We start from the raw sequence: 20144 nt of genomic DNA, 5'->3' as shown, positions 1-20144 counted from the left end.
TAAGCGACATCTTGATTGGACCTTCTACTTTAATTGAGTTTCAGTTAGAAATGTAGCCAGCTTTTTTTTTTAAATGAACATTTTAGAAATATTATAAGCCATTAAAATGAAGATAATAAAATCTGTGTAGTAACATACATACTGTGTGTATGTGTGATAGAAACACTATTAGAAAGCCAGAATACAAAATTGTACTAGAATGATTACTATTATTTAAAGCAAACTAAAAAACCACCTTCTTTCCATAAACATATGCACCGGCTAAAAAGCTAGGAGGAAATATGCCAATATCCTAATACTAGTTGAGATAGGGTGGTAAGATCGGAAATTATCATTTTTTTCTCAATTTTCTGACCTTTTTTTCTAATGAGCTCATATTTATATTATAATGGCATCATAAATTTAACAAATTTTACAGCCCATGGACTGTAGCCTACCAGGCTCCTCCATCCATGGCATTTTCCAGGCAAGAGTACTGGAGTGGGTTGCCATTTCCTTCTCCAGGGTATCTTCCAGACCCAGGGATTGAACCCGGGTCTCCCTCATTGCAGGCAGACGGTTTACCATCTGAGCTACCAGGGAAGCCCAGTAATCTAGAAAGCCCTTTATTAAATCCTCACTTCAAATATATTCTTTGCTACTATCATCTCACCATTACTTACCATTGAGTCATAATCTTAGACTTTTCAAAATGGAACAGACCTCACAAAAACTGAGTCTAATCTATTCATTTTAAGAGATGAAATCAATGAAGTCCATCTGAGTAGGTCATTTTGATTATGACTTTTTCCTTTTTAAGTAAGTGAGAGTCAATCATGTATGAAGTAAAACTAGAAACAAAATAATTAAAAATAGCCGACTCAACCCTGTCTAGTCCCAAAGGTATCATAAAGCAAAGCACACCTCGTGTGGTGAAGATGTTCTCACCAGCCTGGAGGCCTGGCTTCTCCATGTGTTCTCAAGTCACTAACCAGCAGAATCCATGCCTGGTTCAGTGAAATGACATGAATGCTTTCATGCAGCCAGCCCTTGGTTCAGGTGGAGGGCTCTCAGGAGATGAGACTCATTCCATTCCCCAGTTCAATCACAAGATAAACATGTCCTCCTACTAAAGCAAGCCCTGATATGTCAAATGCTAGCTCCTGTCTGTGACTAGGCAGCCCAGAAATGCAACATGGGAATCAGATAACCAGCCAGGGGAGAATGATGAATGATGTCTAAGATTTAAACACAAACCAAAACCGTTTCCTAAATTTTCATATATCTTTAACCCTCAGAGAGAAATAAATCCTGAAGGTTCATAACTTTTACATGAATATAAATCCATAAGGTGTTTACTGAAAGAGGGTTAAAGCATTCTCTTTCATCCAGATTAAATTTCTCCTATTCCTAGAGGTTCTGTTGAATCTAGAAAAGGCACTGTGGGAGGAGGAAGTTGTATAGAATTTGAGAAAGAAACATTTAAAGTCTATGCATATCAAATATCAGTAAGAAAATAATTCACTTTGATTGCCACGTACAAAGTGTAAAGATCCCACAGACTAATGTAGACTCGTATGCCATTGTAAATAGAAATTGGCCATTTACTTACTGTTTGAGATTTCTTCTTTTTCTTTTTCATTGACCTGAAAAAACCTTGTTTTTCCTTTTCCTTGAGTTGTTCAGAATGACTAATGTTTTCAGGACTTTTCCTAAATGGGAAGACATTTTTATCATATTGATCTTTCAATCATTCCCCTACCATTATATGACAAATATAATGAAGACTAAAAATGCATGACACCAGGTTCAAATAGCCATGAAGAATCAAGCACATAGGTAAAGAACCTCTAAAAAGCACAGAAGGAACTGAATATCATGAAGCATGGTTAATGATTAGCCTTTGGCAAAGGCTCACTTGAACTAGCAATTTGAACATTATTACAAATGATCTGTAACTATGCTACAGGACCATTTTCATGCTGTTGAAAACCTCAGGATTAGAGAGCCTGAAAAGCACACGTTTGAAGGATGCCTTTTCTGTATCCCTCCAAGGGAAACAAAAACATTTTCAGTATCTTCATTTTTCCATTTACCTTTTAAAAACCAGCTTAACAAGTTCATTATCAGTGGCTTACCAGGGTACTGAACATTAAAAAAAAAAAAAAAAAATCAATGCTGCTACAGAAACCTTACAAATAAAAGTAAAAATTGCCTGAAACTGGAAAATTCCTTTATGAAAATTTTGTATCTATGTATTAAAACTAAATAAAAAGTAGATAAGGTAAGAAAAAATAGAGACAGGATAATGCATTAATACAAAGCACTCTTTTGGGAAAAAAGCTTCTGACTTAAAATAACGACTTTAAGCTTTGTATCACTGACACCACCAGGTATTTTAATACAAATAGGAGGTATTAAAAGAGAGCAAACAAGCCACTGGCCCCAAGAAGTTGACTACTTATATGTTAACCGAGGCCCTATGTTACTTAATTTAATTTATGGTCTTAAAAACAACTGGAATGGTGTCATTCTTGAAAAAGGCACATTCCATGGGCCCTATTTTGAATCTGAACATCTAGATGCCTGTGGAAAACCATGTTCTCAAATGACTGAATTCCTTCTATTAGCTATTCCCTAAAATCAAGAGTAAAAACTTTAAAGGTGACAGAATTCATTCATATTTATGGTTTTAGAGTACTGAACAGTGAAGTTACTAGAACATCTAAAAAATATGAGCAAACCAGCATCCTTTACTTGATTAAATCTATGTGAAGGCAGAAAACATTTATATAATCTATTACAGATCCACATGATAAAAAACACCATGAAACTATTTTTAAAATCACACTCACAGAATTTTCACTAATATGAAGCAATATTTCAACTATAATACTAAGTGAAAACATCAGGATTGATTCAAAACTTTCTACATGAGCCCAACTATATATTTTTTTAAGTCATATATGTGTATATATATACACAAATTTTATAAAGCAGAGAGAAATTAAAAAAAAATCTTAGTAGTTATTTCTGGGTAGTAGGATTATTGGTGATTTGTTGTTACTTCTTTTTAATTTCAACAACAAACATGGACTAAAAATATAACAAAAAGGTTTACAGAACAGAAAATTCATTTGAAAAGCCAAGAACTCAAGATCAAAGACCACAAAGGAAACAATTTAGAGACAGAGACAAACAGACAAAAAATAAGAAGTAAAAACCATGACTGTTTGAAGGAGCAAGGGTCATTCATTCTTAAGTGTTTAGCCTAAAAGTTAATGGGAATACCAAGGAAGTAAAAACATGTACTGTAGGCTCAAGTGTTTCTGAAACTCATTAGGAACTACAATTTTAAACCTCACTGAGAGTTTCAAGCTCTGAAGTTAAAGTTTCATAATACAACACATCCAATAAAATAATTAGTATTGGGACTCAGAATGATGCGTTAACAATTTTGAAAGTGAGAAAACTTCAGACATAATGGAATGAGTGAGAATGAAATAGTGAAATGTTAAAGATTCCCTAAACTCAATAATGTAGTGCTGGGAAAGACACTCTCATCCTAATGACAGACTGTTTGATCAAAGTTTCTTACGACAAGTACTTTTGAGATTAAGGAGATGAAACCCTTGGATGGGGTCTAAAGACAGACTACCCTTAACTAAGTTCCAGGCCACAGTATTCAGTTATGTGAGGGTTCTAGGAAACATAGCAGAACAGTGTAAGTAGTTGCTGGAAACACAAAAGCACCACTCTTAGAAGTGAAAGAGGGTAGTCTTTCCCTTCTCCAGGGGATCTTCCCAACCCAGGGATTGAACCCAGGTCTCCTGCATTGCAGGCAGATTCTTTACCAGCTGAGCCACCAGGGAAGCCCAAGTATACTGGAGTGGGTAGCCCATCCCTTCTCCAGCAGATCTTCCCAACCCAGGAATCGAACTGAGGTCTCCTGCACTGCAGGCGGATTCTTTACCAAACTGAGCTATCAGGGAAGCCTCAAAGAAACCTCAGAAAGCATCTAATCTAACCAGTAATACTATTTTTAACGATTTGTAACTTCCAGAAGTTAAAGCATTATATGCTTATGATACAGCTCATGTCCTTCCATACTGGGGTCTGCACATAACCTAGAAGCACAGCAGAGTATTTAGGTTAACGGGAAGAAGTTTTTACTAATCAGAATTAAAGTATAACAAAATCTCAAAGGTCTGCTGAGGGTCAGTAGTTAAAGTGCTTTCTGCCAACTGAGGAAATCTTTAAGGGGGCCACATTCATCATGACCACATCCTCAGGATGGGAACAGGTGTTACTACAAGAATGTTAATATTGGCATGAGAGGAAGTGAAGGCTTGAGATACCAGCTCTAGGAGGAAGAAGACTGTCCAATAAAATGAAAGTGAGAGTATGGGGGTGACAGTACTGAAAGAGAAGGAGGAGCAGGACAAAAAGCTCAGTGTTTGCAATTCCTTGTGTCCCCAAATCACAGATACTGAATCAAAGACTCTCTGCAGGGTCTCTTCAGAGGCATTGGATAAACTAGAGTCCGGGGAAAGGGGAATAATGAGGAAAGTATCCTCAAACTGGAACCATGGAGAGGCAGTGGAGTCAAGATCCAGGTGCAAAAAGATTCCAGGGACCAAAACAAAAAAGAAAAAGAAATTACCCTTGAATTAGAGGACGAAATCTAGGAGTAAAATGTAACTGTGCATGCATCACAAAAAGAAAGACACAAAAGGAAGTCAGAGAGAAAGAAAGAGTGCCAGTGGGGGAGGGAGGGAGACAGAGAGAGAAAAGACAGAGAGAGGGAGAAGCTACACTGAAACATACACATACAGAGAATTAACAGAGAAATCGAAGGGAGAAAAACCTGCAAGAAAGACTCAGGGATTGAGAGAAGCTGCCAGGAACTCAGGCACCTATAAAGCTGTGTGCTGTACAAATGAATGAAAAAAAGGACTTGAACATTTATAACCAGTACTGCACCCAATGGGTAAGAGTGAGCCCTGTGACTTAATCTCACTCGTGAATTCTGGACCCTGTTATTGATTCTACCTCGTTCGGTCAACAGTTGTGTGCTGAGCTGAGCAAACGAATTATACAGGCAACAGAGGAGCAACACAAGAGAAGGGCAAATGGTGATCACCTAAGTCTCAGGGACAGGAGCTCTGAGAAGGACCACTCAGCTGTCACTTGGCACGTTACCCAGGGCTGAAAACACAATGGGGGTGGGGAGGGGTGGGGGGTGCGGCAAGCATGATGTGGGGAAGAATATATGTATATGTGTGTGGGGCGGGGGGAGAGGGGTGGGTAACAATAACAGTCTCCTTCCTGAATAGTCATGGCACTCAAACATTATCTAACAGAACAGCTACTATTTCCATAAGGGGTTAAAAAGAAAGAGAATTCAAAAGAAACACCTAAAAACAGGAAGGAATGAAAACCAACTAAATCAAACCCAATCAACATTTATAGAGTACTCTGTATGTGCCAGGATCAGTGTTAGGTGTTGGAGATACAGAGAAAAACTAAAACAAGGGGTGTGACCTCAAGCTGCTCACAGACTCAAGGCAAGCGACCCACCAGTTAGACAGAGAGCCAGGGAGCTCCATTATAATCCCCTCAAGAGCAGCAGTGAGAAGGTGCATCAAAGAGAAGCTGACTGTGACACTTTCCCTGTCACTTCCCTTCCCCTGCCAGTGTGACTAGGGTCAGTTGGCTAATGTCTGAGGGTGGAAAGTCAGGGACTAATTCTACAGAATGACAATAAAGGATATCAATGTATTCATAATGTTGCAAGAAGAGAAAGCCTGGGATTGTGCAAGTGAGTGACAGCAATTCTTCACTTATCCTAACTACTGGGATTTCTAATTAATTTGGTTTATTGTTTAAGTGTCAATTTTTAACCCAATTTTGACAGCAGTCTTTCTAAACACTTTGTCTTTTCATGGAAAGTAAGAGCAGCCTATTTTAAAGATATATACTCTACCTGGATATCTACTCTATGTATGAAACCATAACGACCAGAAATGACTTTCCCTTTAGAGCATTAGAAACGTCAAACTACCTCTCTTCTCTCTATAGTTACTGTTCAGGATCCTCCTCTCTCTGCACACCGTCTTGTTACCTGGGATTATTTCTTGCCTGACAACCTCAGTGCCAAATGAGAGAACTCAACATAGAAGAAGAATAAGCAGGCTCACAGGGAGGGTGGAGGTGTTTTCCCATTACTAAAGATGATCAATTGACTGTATTAACCCTATTTTTGTTGTTCTGAAATGTTTTGGCTTATCTCCCAGCTCTTAACTGGATTCTGGACAGTTGAGATGGCCAGAATAACAGCTCTGCATATTATACTACACTATTATTTTAAAGTATGATACAGTAGCTTGACTTTTCCATTGCAAGAAATGTGTGCCCTGTACAAATATCCTCTTCTCTAAAGAAACGTAAAGTACTACTAACAAGGAGAAACAGACTGCCCTTAGGACAGTGATAATTTAGGAACAGCAATTCACTATGTCACCATGGCAAGGCTCATTCATGTTTTTGTAAAAGTTATCAAATGGCATTCTCTCAAATATAAATATGGTGAACCAATGAGAGATCTTGTTCAAGAAAAAAATCCAAGACAAGTCGAGCTTAATGGAAGACTTAGACTAAGTTGGATGCAATGCATGGGGGAGAAGTATCATAGCAACGCTATTCTGAGGGGCAGTTAGAACAAAAGAATATATCCAATTCCTCCCTAGAAATTCTGGGATTCTCTCAAACCTCATAATAGCAATATCAGATGACTTGATGAAGACCTGTCTAAAGTTCAGCATCCCAACTGTGCCTCTAATTCTTTTCAAAACAATTGTTTTTAGGTTTCTACACATATCCAGGTCTACTTAAACTGATTATCAAAAAGTCAGAAATAATATGCTGTTAAGACTGTGAATCCCACATTTAGATGTAGTTTTGATCTGACCTATCTATATTTTCATTCATGCTAATCTGTAATCAACGCTCTTTTAAACCATCACCATTTCATCATGCAATGAACAAGATGAAACACAACTCCATCTGTACTTCTGTATTCTCACAACTTAGACACTACTCTCACAGCTTGTCAAAACCACTTGAAAACTGTCAACGTCGGTAACTGGAGTTGTACCTGTGCTCTCCAGTTAATGTGTAGATCTTATCTAAGTTATGGAGAAAGAACTCACAGAAGTTCCTCAGTAAAGTAAGTGGAGATGAGACACCTGGTAAGTCATACTGAAGTTAGAGAACATTAATGGTAAAAACTGCTGCTGTTAACGTTAACAAGTCACAATGGTGCCAGGCACCACTCTAGATGCTTTTGATGTTTTACTTCATTTAATGATCATATATACTGTATGAGGGAAGTGCTATTCTTAGCCTATTTTATAGACAAGGAAACTGAGGGACAGAGAGCTTAAGCTCACATGGCCAACAGGTGACACTAGTCAAGATATCTCATTTCCAGAGTCTAACCTCTGAGTCACTAATGTTAAAACTCTCATTTAATAAATAAGGCGATAAATATAAAATGTGCTTATAAAAGAAAAAGTATTTATAGCTTTAAGAAAACCATTTTTATTATTGTAAAAATAAGTTATTTTCCCTATAGGGCATGGTAACACTGAAACCTTGATATTACCCTGCTAACAGGGTCCAAACTGTATGAATTCTGGCAATAAACAGCAGAGACAGAATCTGACAGATTGGTCTCATTCTCAATTCAGTGCATTACAGTGAGGCACCATTTTATTCTCTTGGTAGAGAACTTAATAGCCCTATGAAAAATATATAAATACCCCTTACATCTAGATTCTGGGAAGTCTTTCTGGGCAGCTGAGACTATAAAGTCTACATTATTAAAATACAGTCCTTACCCCCAACACAAAATCTGCTAATGAGACTTGATGTGTGTTATAATTTTCTCCTTAAATTTTTATTACACATGACACAAAGATTAAAGGATAAGCAAAATTGGCACATCATTTTGTCCTCTGACAACCAGTACATTTTTGTGGTACCACAAATGGTTGTTCCGTTATTTCTCTTTTTACCCTGAATGAAAGTCAGGTAGCATAGAAGTAAAAGACACGAGCTTTAGAGTGAGAACCCATCTGGGTCTAGATCCTGGCTCCCTCCTCCCTGGTATTTGCTGTCCAGCACCAGGCAGGCTCCTTACCTTTTCTAAGCTGCGGTTTTCTCATCTGGAGAGGAAAGGCTACCCCACTTCAAAGGCTGATTGTGAGAACTGAGTGAGACACTGCACACCAAGTGCTAAGCAAATTGTCTCCTACATGATTCAACAGGAACGAGCAGAGAAGACGGCAAAGCACGTCAATCATGTCAGAAGAAGACGATGGAAGACTTATGAGGTATGTACTGACCCAGGGTATTTTCTTTCTTTTACATGATTCTTAACATAAATGCTGCACATTTTGAAAGAAACCATTACAAATAATGACGAATCACATTTCGCTTATGAAACAATCTCTCTCGAGAAAGAAAGGCCTAGTAGGAGAAAGAATGCTAAACTGTTTACCCAGAATTGCTGTGAAATCTCAAATCCACAGTTAGAAAAAAGAAGAGTAAAAACAAGCTAAAATACCCACCATGGATCGAATGCTGGCTGTCTTTTTGAGTGGTTAGTTCCAGAACTGCTTTCTGATGGTAGGGAAGAAACTCTGGTTGACACATTATTTTCATGGAAAGAATTGTCTGGACGTGGAGATGGCACTGAATAAAGAAAAGGTAAGCCGCTGATGTACTCTTTTGATCAAAGCACTTCTCATATTGTTCTATTGCATTTCTCTCACACAAACAAAATAACAAAAAGGTAAGTCAATATCCTCATTTGCCCTTCATAAAACTTTTGTGTTTTCTGAGGATGGAGGCATTCCAGAGAACATTCTCTCCCTCCCCCCTCCCCCAATTGCTTATGACAGTAACTTGCAAGGGTCAGTTAACTCAGGCAATATATTCAAGACATAAATTAATGTAACAGCTGATAAACTGGAAAACATCATAGGAGATTTCAAAGTATGAATATGATCCCCACCTTCCCATTTTGACATTCACTTAAGTTGAGGCTTTCTTACATCATAGACCCAACTATGTAGAATCTATTCTTAGTCTGAAGTGATTCTTAACAATATATGTGCCAGAATACACCAACTACAGTTTAAGACTTGCCACTTGGGAGGTGACATATAAATTTTATATATTTTTTAAACTCAATTCCAAAGAAATGTGGTTATTTGCACTAAATACTATTTTTCTCTAAATATTCAATCCAGGAATAAACAAAAAGACAAACCATCATGTTTGTGAGTAGATACTTTTCTGTTTTTCTTTGGGGGGTGTAATCATCTTTTTCTGTCAATTTCTAAGCTTAGTCATAAATCAAAATATATTACAAATTTCATCACAGAAGGAATACACAGGCTGTATGTAAAGACAAATGACACCATTTCACTTGACTCTTGGCCAACAGGAATGAAAATGGGAAATATTCTAAAAACATCTGTCATTTCAATGATACCACTAAATCATCATCCAGTTAGATTTAGTAGTATCACTGAAATGAGAGATGTCTCCAAATGTTTCACCTAGTTAAATCTTTCATTTCTATTTCTGGACTTTCTAAAATAAAAATGTTCTACCTGCCAAACTCTGAAGTCAATTATAAGGGGCTTTACTGATAGTAATCAACTGGCAATCAAAATAAAACTGTGTTCCTTGAGGTCAAGGACTAATTAAAAACTTAGTTAACATCTTAATATTAACATATACTCTCTAGACATCTATAGAATTAACATGTGTGTGATCCATTTTGGAAGTAAAACTTCCAGTGAGAGAAGAAAAGACTTTTGTTTATATGTATACTATAATACTTTTGTTTTAATTACCTTTAATCTGAATTAAAATTTTAGTCCCATAAGATTCTAAAGTAACCGTGACATCAGAAAAATAATTAATTGCATCAAAAGGTATATAGAATGTCTTATGTTCTTCTCCAGCGTGGGGCTAGGAGGGAACAGAGTAGCCTCATCAGTCAATATATATTTAGGTCCTGAATAAGACTTGTATGCATTTATTTAGCTCAGATTCCTAGTTAAAATGACCGAGCCATTGTCCATGTTCCCCACCAATTTCTGCCCTTTCCAGCTATCCTCCCAAATCAACAGAATTATGAGAAGTTAGGCCTCGCGGACACAGGACTTCACCTGTGCCCTGGTGGGCTTGTTGTCTGTCTCCCCACTAGGGGCTGGGGCTGCCTGGGGGCCCCCACTGTATTACTACATAGCTCCTTAAAGGGGATGTCTTTCTCTGTCAAATCCCTCCTAAATCCATTCAGCCCCTGAAACATTTGTTACAATTGTCTGTTAAACATCAAAACACAATTTTAAGGTCATGTAAGTACACTTGAAGATTTTCTGTCATTCATTCGACAAATATTTCTGAAACTGCCAGGCAGTGTCCTAGTCAATGAGGGTAAAAGAGGAAAAGGTAAAGGGCCTTGTAACCTTGTGAGAGAGAAATGCAAAGAAGCCATACCACGTGGTGTGTGTTATGTTAGAGACAAAGGACCATGAGCAGAACAAAGAAGGAAACACTTCACTTTGTCTAGGTGGGCAGGGAAGCCATCACACTGCAGAGGACATCAAAGCCGACTCTCAAAAGGGACAGAAACAAGCTGTCTGAGCATTTAGAGTAATGCATTCAGGTCAGAGGAGGGCATAACCTGTGTGAGTGGTGGGGGAAGATCTGGAGAGAATAGCAAGGGCCAGGCACAGAAAGTCTAAAATGCCATCTGAGGGAACTAACAGTTTGTTCTGTTGCCAATGGGAAGCCACCAGAAGATTCTTAGCAGATGAGAGAGAGGACTGGGGCTGGGGGCGATGGACTGCCCTGTTGTATTTTTTTTCCCCTGTAGCATTTACTATCTTTTACTGCTCTATGTAATTATTACATTTAGTATTATTCTCTCCTCATTAGAATGTGAGCTCTGTGAGGGTGGAGACCTTTGGCTGTATTGCTCACTGATGTTCTAAATTAGAAGTCTCAGGCACACAAGTGACATCGATAAATATTTTATGACTTAATCGAATGAGTGCTGTGGTTAGAACATAGCTTCATAAGGATCATTCCAGGGACCATTTTGATGGTGACTTTAGAGATAGGGAGAGCTGCTGGGAGGCTATTCAAAGAAATCAAGTCAGAAGCCACAAGGGTCTGAACTAAGACAGTGGGACCCAAGGCAGGAAGATGTGGTGGAAGGCAGCAGTGCAGGTAAGAATGCCACTGACCTGAAGTCAGGGCAGTGGAATATAGGGGAGTGTGCGGGCTGGAGATGTAGTGAAGGGGAGAGAAGAGAGGACCCGGATGGGTGCTAGGAGCTGGGTTTACCTCGGTAGAAGCTGCCAACTCTTCTCGGAACAGGATCATTATACAGGTGTCTATTTTCCTTGGGGGCGGCGCCATCATCAGAGTGGGGGTCATGATACGCTCCACCCTGAGACAAAAGGTAAACAGCAGAGTGATGATGATGTGGCCTGTGCACTCAGAGCAGTACCTAACTGGTCTATAATTTACTCTGGTATCTATTTCAGACAAAACTCAGAATTATGGCATGAGGAAAACTGCTTACTTTGTAAGCCAGTTCAAATTATTTGTGGGAGACTACGTATGGATAAATCTTATAAGACAGACTGTAATGATCCTGAATGACCAATCTTTATAGACACATTCTATCAGGAATGGTAGCCACTCTAGAAAATTCATACCTCAGACTTCTGCCGCACATGGAATGAAGAGGTGCCTTCTCTGGAGGACTCCTTAACAGAAGATCGTGCCACAGTCATCTCTGGAGGGAGTTGCTCTCCGGGCTGAAAGTCAAAGTTAAAAGGATTTTTGAGACTGTCTTGTTCCTAGGGATGAAAATCACCTAAATTTCCATGGGTTTTATTTGGTATAACCAGTACCTTAACTGGCTCAAATAAAAAATGTGAGTTGGCTAAAACACAAATTGTCCCATAAAAGAGTGAATCATCTGATGAATGTAAAATATGTCAAACAAATGTCACTCAGATGGAAAGTGAAATTCTCATTAAAGTTAATGCAAGCAGGGAATGAATTACTCTGAAAATAGTTCAATTAATTATTAAAAACAAAGAAAATCATACTCCTAATATCTAGAAAGCCATGGTTCTGAGCAGCACTCAATTAGAAGAGAACCAGAGGTTCTATTAGTTAATCCAAAATATCTCTAGCAGATTTTAGGCTGAGTTCTCCAAAAAGAACTACAGATGCAAAAATATTTTTCATGAAGGACATGTATGGCAGATTCAGATGAAAACAAACATTCTTTGGATAGATCAAGGAATTGAATCAGCACCTTCAATAATTTCTGTCTTAAAAATCCTCTAGCTATTGTAGTTTATGTACTTAATCTCCTCTATGATAACAGTACTTATACTTCATGTATTTTCTTAACAATCACGACAAGCACTCATCTCCAGAGACACTTCCTCTTTCTGTCAAGGAAGTGAATCACAAGCTAAGAGCAGCCTTGGTCCATAGTAGTGCTCACTGAGGGGAAAAGTAGCATTTTCTACCTTCAGAAAGAAAGAATTATGGAATAAAATCACCAAGCCATTCAGAGGAGTTAGCTGCATTGTGTATCTTTATATTATGCACAGAAAGAGTATTATCTTGAGCCTTACACAATGTGTCAAAATAGTTTATTTAAAATTTAAAATATGATTCTTTCTCCCCCTCACTCCCCAAATGTACTAGGAAAGGACTCTGGGCAGGAAATCATTCAATGTAGCCTCTCTTCTTTCTACTTTGTGACAAGATCTCATTTGAATTTTATCACCTGCATTGTTTACAAAAGCCTCTAGAAAAGTATCTTAGAAAATAAATGATTTACACCTAACCTAAACTCTAAGTTGACAGAGCCAGTCCAGTGCCCTTGCTCTTAAAGGTGACAGTACTTGTCAGGAGAGTGATTCCCATCATTATTCCTGGCTTCAATTACTTGTCAAGCCGTCTGCCATCTTTGTGCCTTTAAACTTGTATTTTCTTGCAGTTCAGCACTGCACCTCCCGAATTGGACTTAAAATTCAGTAACGGTTGGATCTGTTTTTAGCCTACAGTTACTGTTTCATAATGAGCTTATTTCTACCAGGGTCATGAAGCCTTTTCTCTAGCAGTCAGAGAGCCAGTCCATTTGTCCTTTTTCCAAGGTACAGTTTTTTATTTTTCTTACTGCTTCTCTGTTTACACTGTGCTTAAAGCTAACACACTTTACTGTTTTTGACCTCCATGTAAATCCATGTGGGGCTGCCAGACTGCTAGAGATCCCCTTTCTCTAGAGAGGCTCCTCTTACCACTGCTCTGACTCCAACATGACATCTCCTGTCTCCTCTCACCGGGGCCCTAGACAGTCTTCCAACCTTGTGGAGAACATCTCTGCATAAGGGCCCAGGGTCACACCTCAACCTCCACATGTCAGTGTGACACAGTGTGAAAAGCTCTGGCCTAGAGACCTGGACATTCCCTCAACATCCCAGCTCCACCCTGAACTAGTTGGGTAAATTTAGGCAACCCACCCAACCTCTCAAAGCCTCAGCATGCTCATCCATGCAATGGAGGGGTTGAATTAGATGACTTCAAGTCCTTTCTTCTACTCTGAAAAGCAGCTCCTAGGAGAGAAACCTTGAAGGCTTCCTTTTTCCTATATTCAATCCTTCCATTCACAAGTCCCGGTTCTACTTCTGAGGAGTCTGTAAGACTCATCCTTTCTCTGTCTTTCCACTGGTACTGACTTAGATAACACATTCTCCTCACCTCACGCTTGGGTCTAAATCTTGCATCTTCCCACTCTAGGCACATGGCACAAGTTGCAATCCCACCATGCTACTTAATACTTAATGTCTCAAGTACCCTCCCCTTCTCTTCCAGATAGTCTTTTTGGCCCTCCCTTGAGCCTCTTTCCTCATGCACACTCTACTTCCTTCCCCTGGTGAAGCCCCCAACATCTTCAGTTTCTGCTCAGATTCCACCCCTATCCCCTGGGGGCCTCCCTCAGTCCCCCTGCTGGGACTGTGCCACCCTCCTCTGTCCCTGCATTGCACACAGCTCCGGCACAGCACAGGCACGCAGTCTCACAGCACTGTCACCACTTATGTGTTGGCAAGTGTCACCCCACCACCCGGGCCCATACATTCTAAGAGGACCACATCTTGATCTTTCTAGTTAGAGCCTATCATGGTGCCTAGCTCAGTAAAGGCTTAAATACATCTTCATCCTTCAACCAAAAAACCTGTCTCCACATCTGAGCTCCAACAAGACCTCCAGTTGCTCCAAAAGCCATTTCTGATTGCTCCTGCTAACAATGATCTCTCCCTGTCCTCAAGTACTTTTTATAGCCAGTGCCACAGAAATCTGGTTCTTAATTATTTCACTGTTATCATGTATAATTTAATCTTCCCTAAGAGAAGATAAATTTCTCAAGAGCAAGAATCTTGCCTCAGACTCTTTTAAGTTGCCAAGAATACCCATCATACAGAAGGTATTCAGTGTCTCAAGAACAGCCCCCATCATCCCAGAAGCAGCAGCAACAATCTAAAACCTTCACTCTGTGCCCGGCATAGGGCACATAGTGCTTTATACATCGTATTTAATGCTCGCAACAACACTCAGATGAAGAATCAAGGCACAGAGAAATCCCCAAATTTAGAGTTTAAAGCACACTGCAGAACTCAGATACAAACCCAGGTCTGCCTGGCTTTCCAGTCCAAGCTTTTGGCTATTTTGCTAAACCAACTGCATAGTTATTGACAATCTCCCTCTCCCCAAAACCCATCTTGCTAGGCTTCCCACTGCAGAGTCCATTTGTATTTTCTGGAGCTTTGATACACACTGATAAGCCTATTTTTGTATCCTCTAAAAAGGGGGTACTTTTCCTACATAACACTCTTTTCTTCTTCTAACGCTGTTTTTTCTCCACCTTCATGTCTTTGATGCAGGTGAATGTTTCATGTCACAAAAATATAATTTTAAAAATATGTGTTCTATGAAAAGATGCTCAACATCACTCATTATCAGAGAAATGCAAATCAAAACCACAATGAGGTACCATCTCACGCTGGTCAGAATGGCTGCTATCCAAAAGTCTACAAACAACAAATGCTGGAGAGGGTGCAGAGAAAAGGGAACCCTCTTACACTGTTGGTGGGAATGCAAAATAGTACAGCCACTATGGAGAACAGTGTGGACATTCCTTAAAAAACTGGAAATAGAACTGCCATATAACCCAGCAATCCCACTGCTGGGCATACACACTGAGGAAACCAGAATTGAAAGAGACACGTGTACCCCAATGTTCATTGCAGCACTATTTACAATAGCTAGGACATGGAAGCAACCTAGATGTCCATTGGCAGACGAATGGATAAGAAAGCTGTGATACATATACACAATGGAGTATTACTCAGCCATTAAAAAGAATGCATTTGAATCAGTTCTAATGAGGTGGAGGAAACTGGAGCCTATTATACAGAGTGGAGTAAGCCAGAAAGACAAACACCAATACAGGCTGGTGCACTGGGACAACCCAGAGGGATGGTATGGGGAGGGAGGAGGGAGGAGGGTTCAGGATGGGGAACACATGTATACCTGTGGTGGATTCATTTTGATATTTGGCAAAACCAATACAATATTGTAAAGTTTAAAATAAAATAAAATTAAAAAAAATAAAAATAAAAAATAAAAAAAAATGAAAAACACCAATACAGTATACTGATACATATATATGAAATTTAGAAAGATGGTAACAATGACCCTATATGTGAGACAGCAAAAGAGACAGATGTAAAGAATAGTCTTTTGGATTCTGTGGGAGAAGGCGAGGGTGGGATGATTTGAGAGAATAGCATTGAAACATGTATATTATCATATGTGAAACAGATAGCCAGTCCAGGTTTGATGCATGAGACAGGGTGCTCAGGGCTGGTGCACTGGGATGACCCAGAGGGATGGGATGGGGAGGGAGGTGGGAGGGGGGTTCAGGATGGGGAACACATGTACACTCAAGGCTGATTCATGGCAATGTATGGCAAAAACCACTACAATACTGTAAAGCAGTTAGCCTCCAATTAAAATAAATAAATTAATTTTAAAAATATGTGTTCTGTTACAAGAATGCTACTTCTTTTAAACAGGTTAGTGTCAATTCTGGATTCTGAAGATCAGTAAGATAGGAGCATTATGCTAAAAACATTGAGATGTAATAACAATCTAGAAAGACTGAAAATTGACATTTATCTTGGCCTGGAGTTATATTTACCTATAGTTCTGGATAAATTTAAAACTTTTCAATTCAGTTTAGATATTGAGTAAGGTATTAGCAAAAGGGTTTGATTTAAGCAAATGTGGTTTGCAGAGATTAGAGAAAATCTCCATGAAGTCACATTGAATTTTGAGAAAATTAGCCAGATAGCTGATGAATTCTGTAAAAATCAAAATAGGATTCTCTAATGCAAATCAGAACTACAAGGTGGTATCACCTTGTGCTGGTCAGAATGGTCATCAATAAAAAGTCTACAAATAACAAATACTGGGGAGAGTGTGGAGAGAAGGGAACCCCCTACACTGTTGGGAATATAACTTGGTGTAGCCACTGTGGAAACAGTATAGAGGTTCTTCAGAAAACTAGAGTAACAATATGATCCATCAATCCAACTCCTAGACATATATCCGGACAAAACTATAATTCAAAAGGCTACGTGCATTCTTATGTTCATTGCAGCACTACTTACAATAGCCAAGACATGGAAGCAACCTAAATGTCCATCAACAGAGGAATGGATAAAGAAGATGTGGTACATATACAGAATAGAATGTTACTCAGCCCAAAAATGGAATGAAATAATGCCATTTGCAGCAACATGGATGAACCTAGATATGATCATACTAAGTAAATTAAGTCAGAAAGAAAAAGACAAATATCATGTGATGTCACTTCTATGTGGAATCTAAAATATGACACAACTGAACCTATCTATGAAACATCAACGGAAGCAGGGACATAGAGAATAGACTGGTGCTTGTCAAGGGGCAGGGAGGCGGGAGAGGCTTGCACTAGGAGTTTGGGATTATCAGATGCAAACTGGTATATTCAGGATGGATAAACAATAAGGTCCTACTGTATACTATAGTGAAGTATATTCAATATCCTGGAAAAGAATATGAAAAAGAATGGATGCATACATATATATATATATGTATAAGTGAGTCATTTAGCTGTACAGTAGTAATTAACACAACAATATAACTCAACTATACTTCAATAAAAATAAGTGAAATAATAAACAAATGAAAAAAGAGGTTCTCTAAACAAAATATGCCTGAAAGGAAAGTTTAAGAAAGGAAACAGATTCTGAAAAACAAGCTTTCTGAGTTCCCCTTGAGTACTCAACAACAAGCTTAAATAACTAAAAAAAATTGTTTTAACAGATTAGTCTTTCAAATATTGCTTCCTTAAAGCACAACTGCACACTGACCCCATCACATCCCCGAGCCATCTTCCCCTGAGGAGCCGACACATCTGGTCAAGGCCCTAAGTCGTACCTGAGGTGATAAGAGCTGCAGGCTGTTGGCTCTGGCCGCCATCCCTTGCCCTATACTCAAGCTTCCGTCCAAGCCCTTGGCTCTCACTTTGTCCCGGGTCACGTACATGGAATGCCTATGTGGACGCTGCTGGGAGGAGAAGGGGCTGGTGTAGCCCAGCCCATATGAAAAGGATTCATGAGGTGCCGACAGTGAATGGGAATGGCTGCTGTCCATGTGTTCAGGCAGCTTCAACTCCTCCATCGTCTTAGAATGCCTGGTTGTGGTTCGGCGTGAGTCAAGAGTGCCTTCACTTCGGTTATTTCTCCCAGAGGGGCTGAGCAAAGTTCTTGTATCACCGTGCCTGGTAGGGGTTGGGCTGGTGGGAGAGTTCAAGTCCAAGCAGCTGGATGGGAAGTACCTACTGGTACTGGACTCTGCGATCTGGGCCCGGGCTTCAGAAAGGTTGCTCACAGACTTGGAGTCACTCAATGCCCCATGGCTTTTGGCCTTGGTCCTATAGGAAGGACTCCGAGAGGACTGGGGAATGGTGTCAATGTAGCTGTGCCGACTCTGCTTTTCACCAGGTTGCAGCGTTCCAGCTTTGCTCTGAGAACTTTCCATAAATGAGTGCCGGTTCTGCTGAGATCTGCTGCTTGACTTGAGGTACTTTGTGCCTGGGCCATCTGAAGGCTTTGGGTCAATATTAAAATCAAACTCTGTCTTTGACTTGGCTTCTTTCGGGCTGAGAAGGTGTGGAATGTTGTTGTTAGTCAGATCTTTGCTGGTAGACCCAGGCTGGCTGCCGGCTTGGTAAGTTTTGGTGTGCATGGGACTAAGAGTAGCTCCAGCAAGGTTTCCATTCAGGAAGCTTTCATTGGCAGGAAGCCCTTCGTCAGCCCGGGGCAGACCCACACCTAGGTTCTGGATATCTTTGCTGTTAGATCTGTGGTGAGACTGCAAAGCCGCACTTTTGCTGGCTTGGTTTCTGTGTCAGAAACAAAAGAAGCATATCAGTTTCCCTTAAGAGCAGACAGACAAAAAGTATTACTAAAACAAGAAAGAACAAACACCTAAAACACCACAAAGACTAAAAACATTCTCTCTCTCAAACATGTGACTATAAATCACATGTAATCTATCATTAAGAGTAAGTTGCTTAGATCAAGTCACTCTGCCACAAAGCACTGGTCCTGATGAAGTACTTTGGTATTCTTAAATGCTCAGCTAACTTGCTGCCAACATGGCTTCTAACTGATCATCTGGGAAAAGATCCTTTTGCTATACTGGGGCTCACATGAGTGTGTGCTATAGAAAGCCTGCAAAGAACAAGAGAGCTGAGCTATACATAAATTCTTTATAACTTTGTCTGCGTGGACATCAGAAGGAGACATTTAGACTTGCAGATCACTGTGTTCCTTGAACTTCATTTTTATTTGTAAAACTCATGGCCTACCTCAGAGATTCATACAGCATATAGACACAAGCATCTATGTCTCTCTTGTCTTTAGCCTGTATAATCAATGAATGCAAATTCTAGCAAGGTACACAAAAAAAGAAAATAATACTCTAAAAAGAAGTGGGAACTGCCTGGTGCAGTTTGCTGGAAAATGTGATGATTGACATTCATGTTTTAGAGAAGTGGCAATACTTGGGATGTGTCAGATACCTCCTGTACACTGACTAGGAGTGTGTCTCTAACTGGATCACAGAGACCTAAATAGGTAATTTCTCTCCAAAAGACACCATTTATTCTCTTCTCCATTTCACACTTCATTATTTCAAATGGGCTGAGGTCTTCTTTAGGACTGAAAGCTTCACGTTCTACTTGGTTTAAAATACAAAATATAAATCCTGAGGAAAACCCTGTCCTCTCTTTGAAAGCTGAAGCTGGTATCACAGTAAGATCAGTGTGATCTACTGTAACTATTTAAAGGACCAAATTACCATTTAAGATGGGTGAGAATGCTTTTAAATGAATAGCAATTTCATTATTTTTTTAAATAAAAAACAATTTTTACTATTCATTCCAAAAATTTTGCTGCAAATATTGCTATTGCTAAAGATGGTTTGATCTGGGAGAGTTCTGTTCTCATTGTACAGTAATTAGAGGAAAAGTCACATTTTTTTCCCTCTACAGTGGTAATCTGTCAAACTGTGTCTTCCTATTTTCCCTACGAGAATCCACTCGCTCAGGCATCAAAGGTAAAGGCCCTCATCCTCTCCTCGTCTCTTTCAGAGAAATGTTAAAAGTATCTGATGGCAGGCATGCCTGTAATAGTTTGGAAGGCCTCATCTCCAAAATGCACATACTAATCTCTCCCAGTTGGGTCACAGAAATTGCAGCATTAAATAAGATCACTTAAATCTGAGCTAACTAAATGGCAGACCCCAGATCCAGAGAGAAAATACAAAGAAAGGAAAGTTTCATTTTCTATTAAATGATGTTCAGATCAGATCAGATCAGTCGCTCAGTCGTGTCCGACTCTTTCAGAGTCTATCTCTAGATCCAGAGTTGATGGTCCCCA

General features: G+C 39.4%; 1 protein-coding gene across 9 annotated transcripts in view; it reads right to left on the bottom strand.

Moving 5' to 3' along the window:
* The window catches only part of CDKL5 (cyclin dependent kinase like 5), a 179463-nt gene that overhangs the window by 7191 nt on the left and 152128 nt on the right, over window positions 1-20144 (bottom strand). For all 9 annotated transcript variants that reach the window (XM_086387354.1, XM_086387349.1, XM_086387355.1 and 6 more), the window contains 5 exons: window positions 17638-18604; window positions 11787-11888; window positions 11410-11515; window positions 8613-8736; window positions 1592-1691 (listed from right to left, as the gene is read on the bottom strand). In XM_086387354.1, coding sequence (XP_086243480.1) covers window positions 1592-1691; window positions 8613-8736; window positions 11410-11515; window positions 11787-11888; window positions 17638-18604 — 1399 coding nt within the window. The remainder of the gene's footprint in view (window positions 1-1591; window positions 1692-8612; window positions 8737-11409; window positions 11516-11786; window positions 11889-17637; window positions 18605-20144) is intronic.

Source organism: Bos grunniens, chromosome X (genome assembly GCF_055505025.1).
Source record: "Bos grunniens cultivar Pamir isolate PY7600 chromosome X, Bosgru_T2T1.0, whole genome shotgun sequence".
Lineage (NCBI taxonomy): Eukaryota > Metazoa > Chordata > Mammalia > Artiodactyla > Bovidae > Bos > Bos grunniens.
This window is presented reverse-complemented; position numbering and strand designations above follow the sequence as displayed.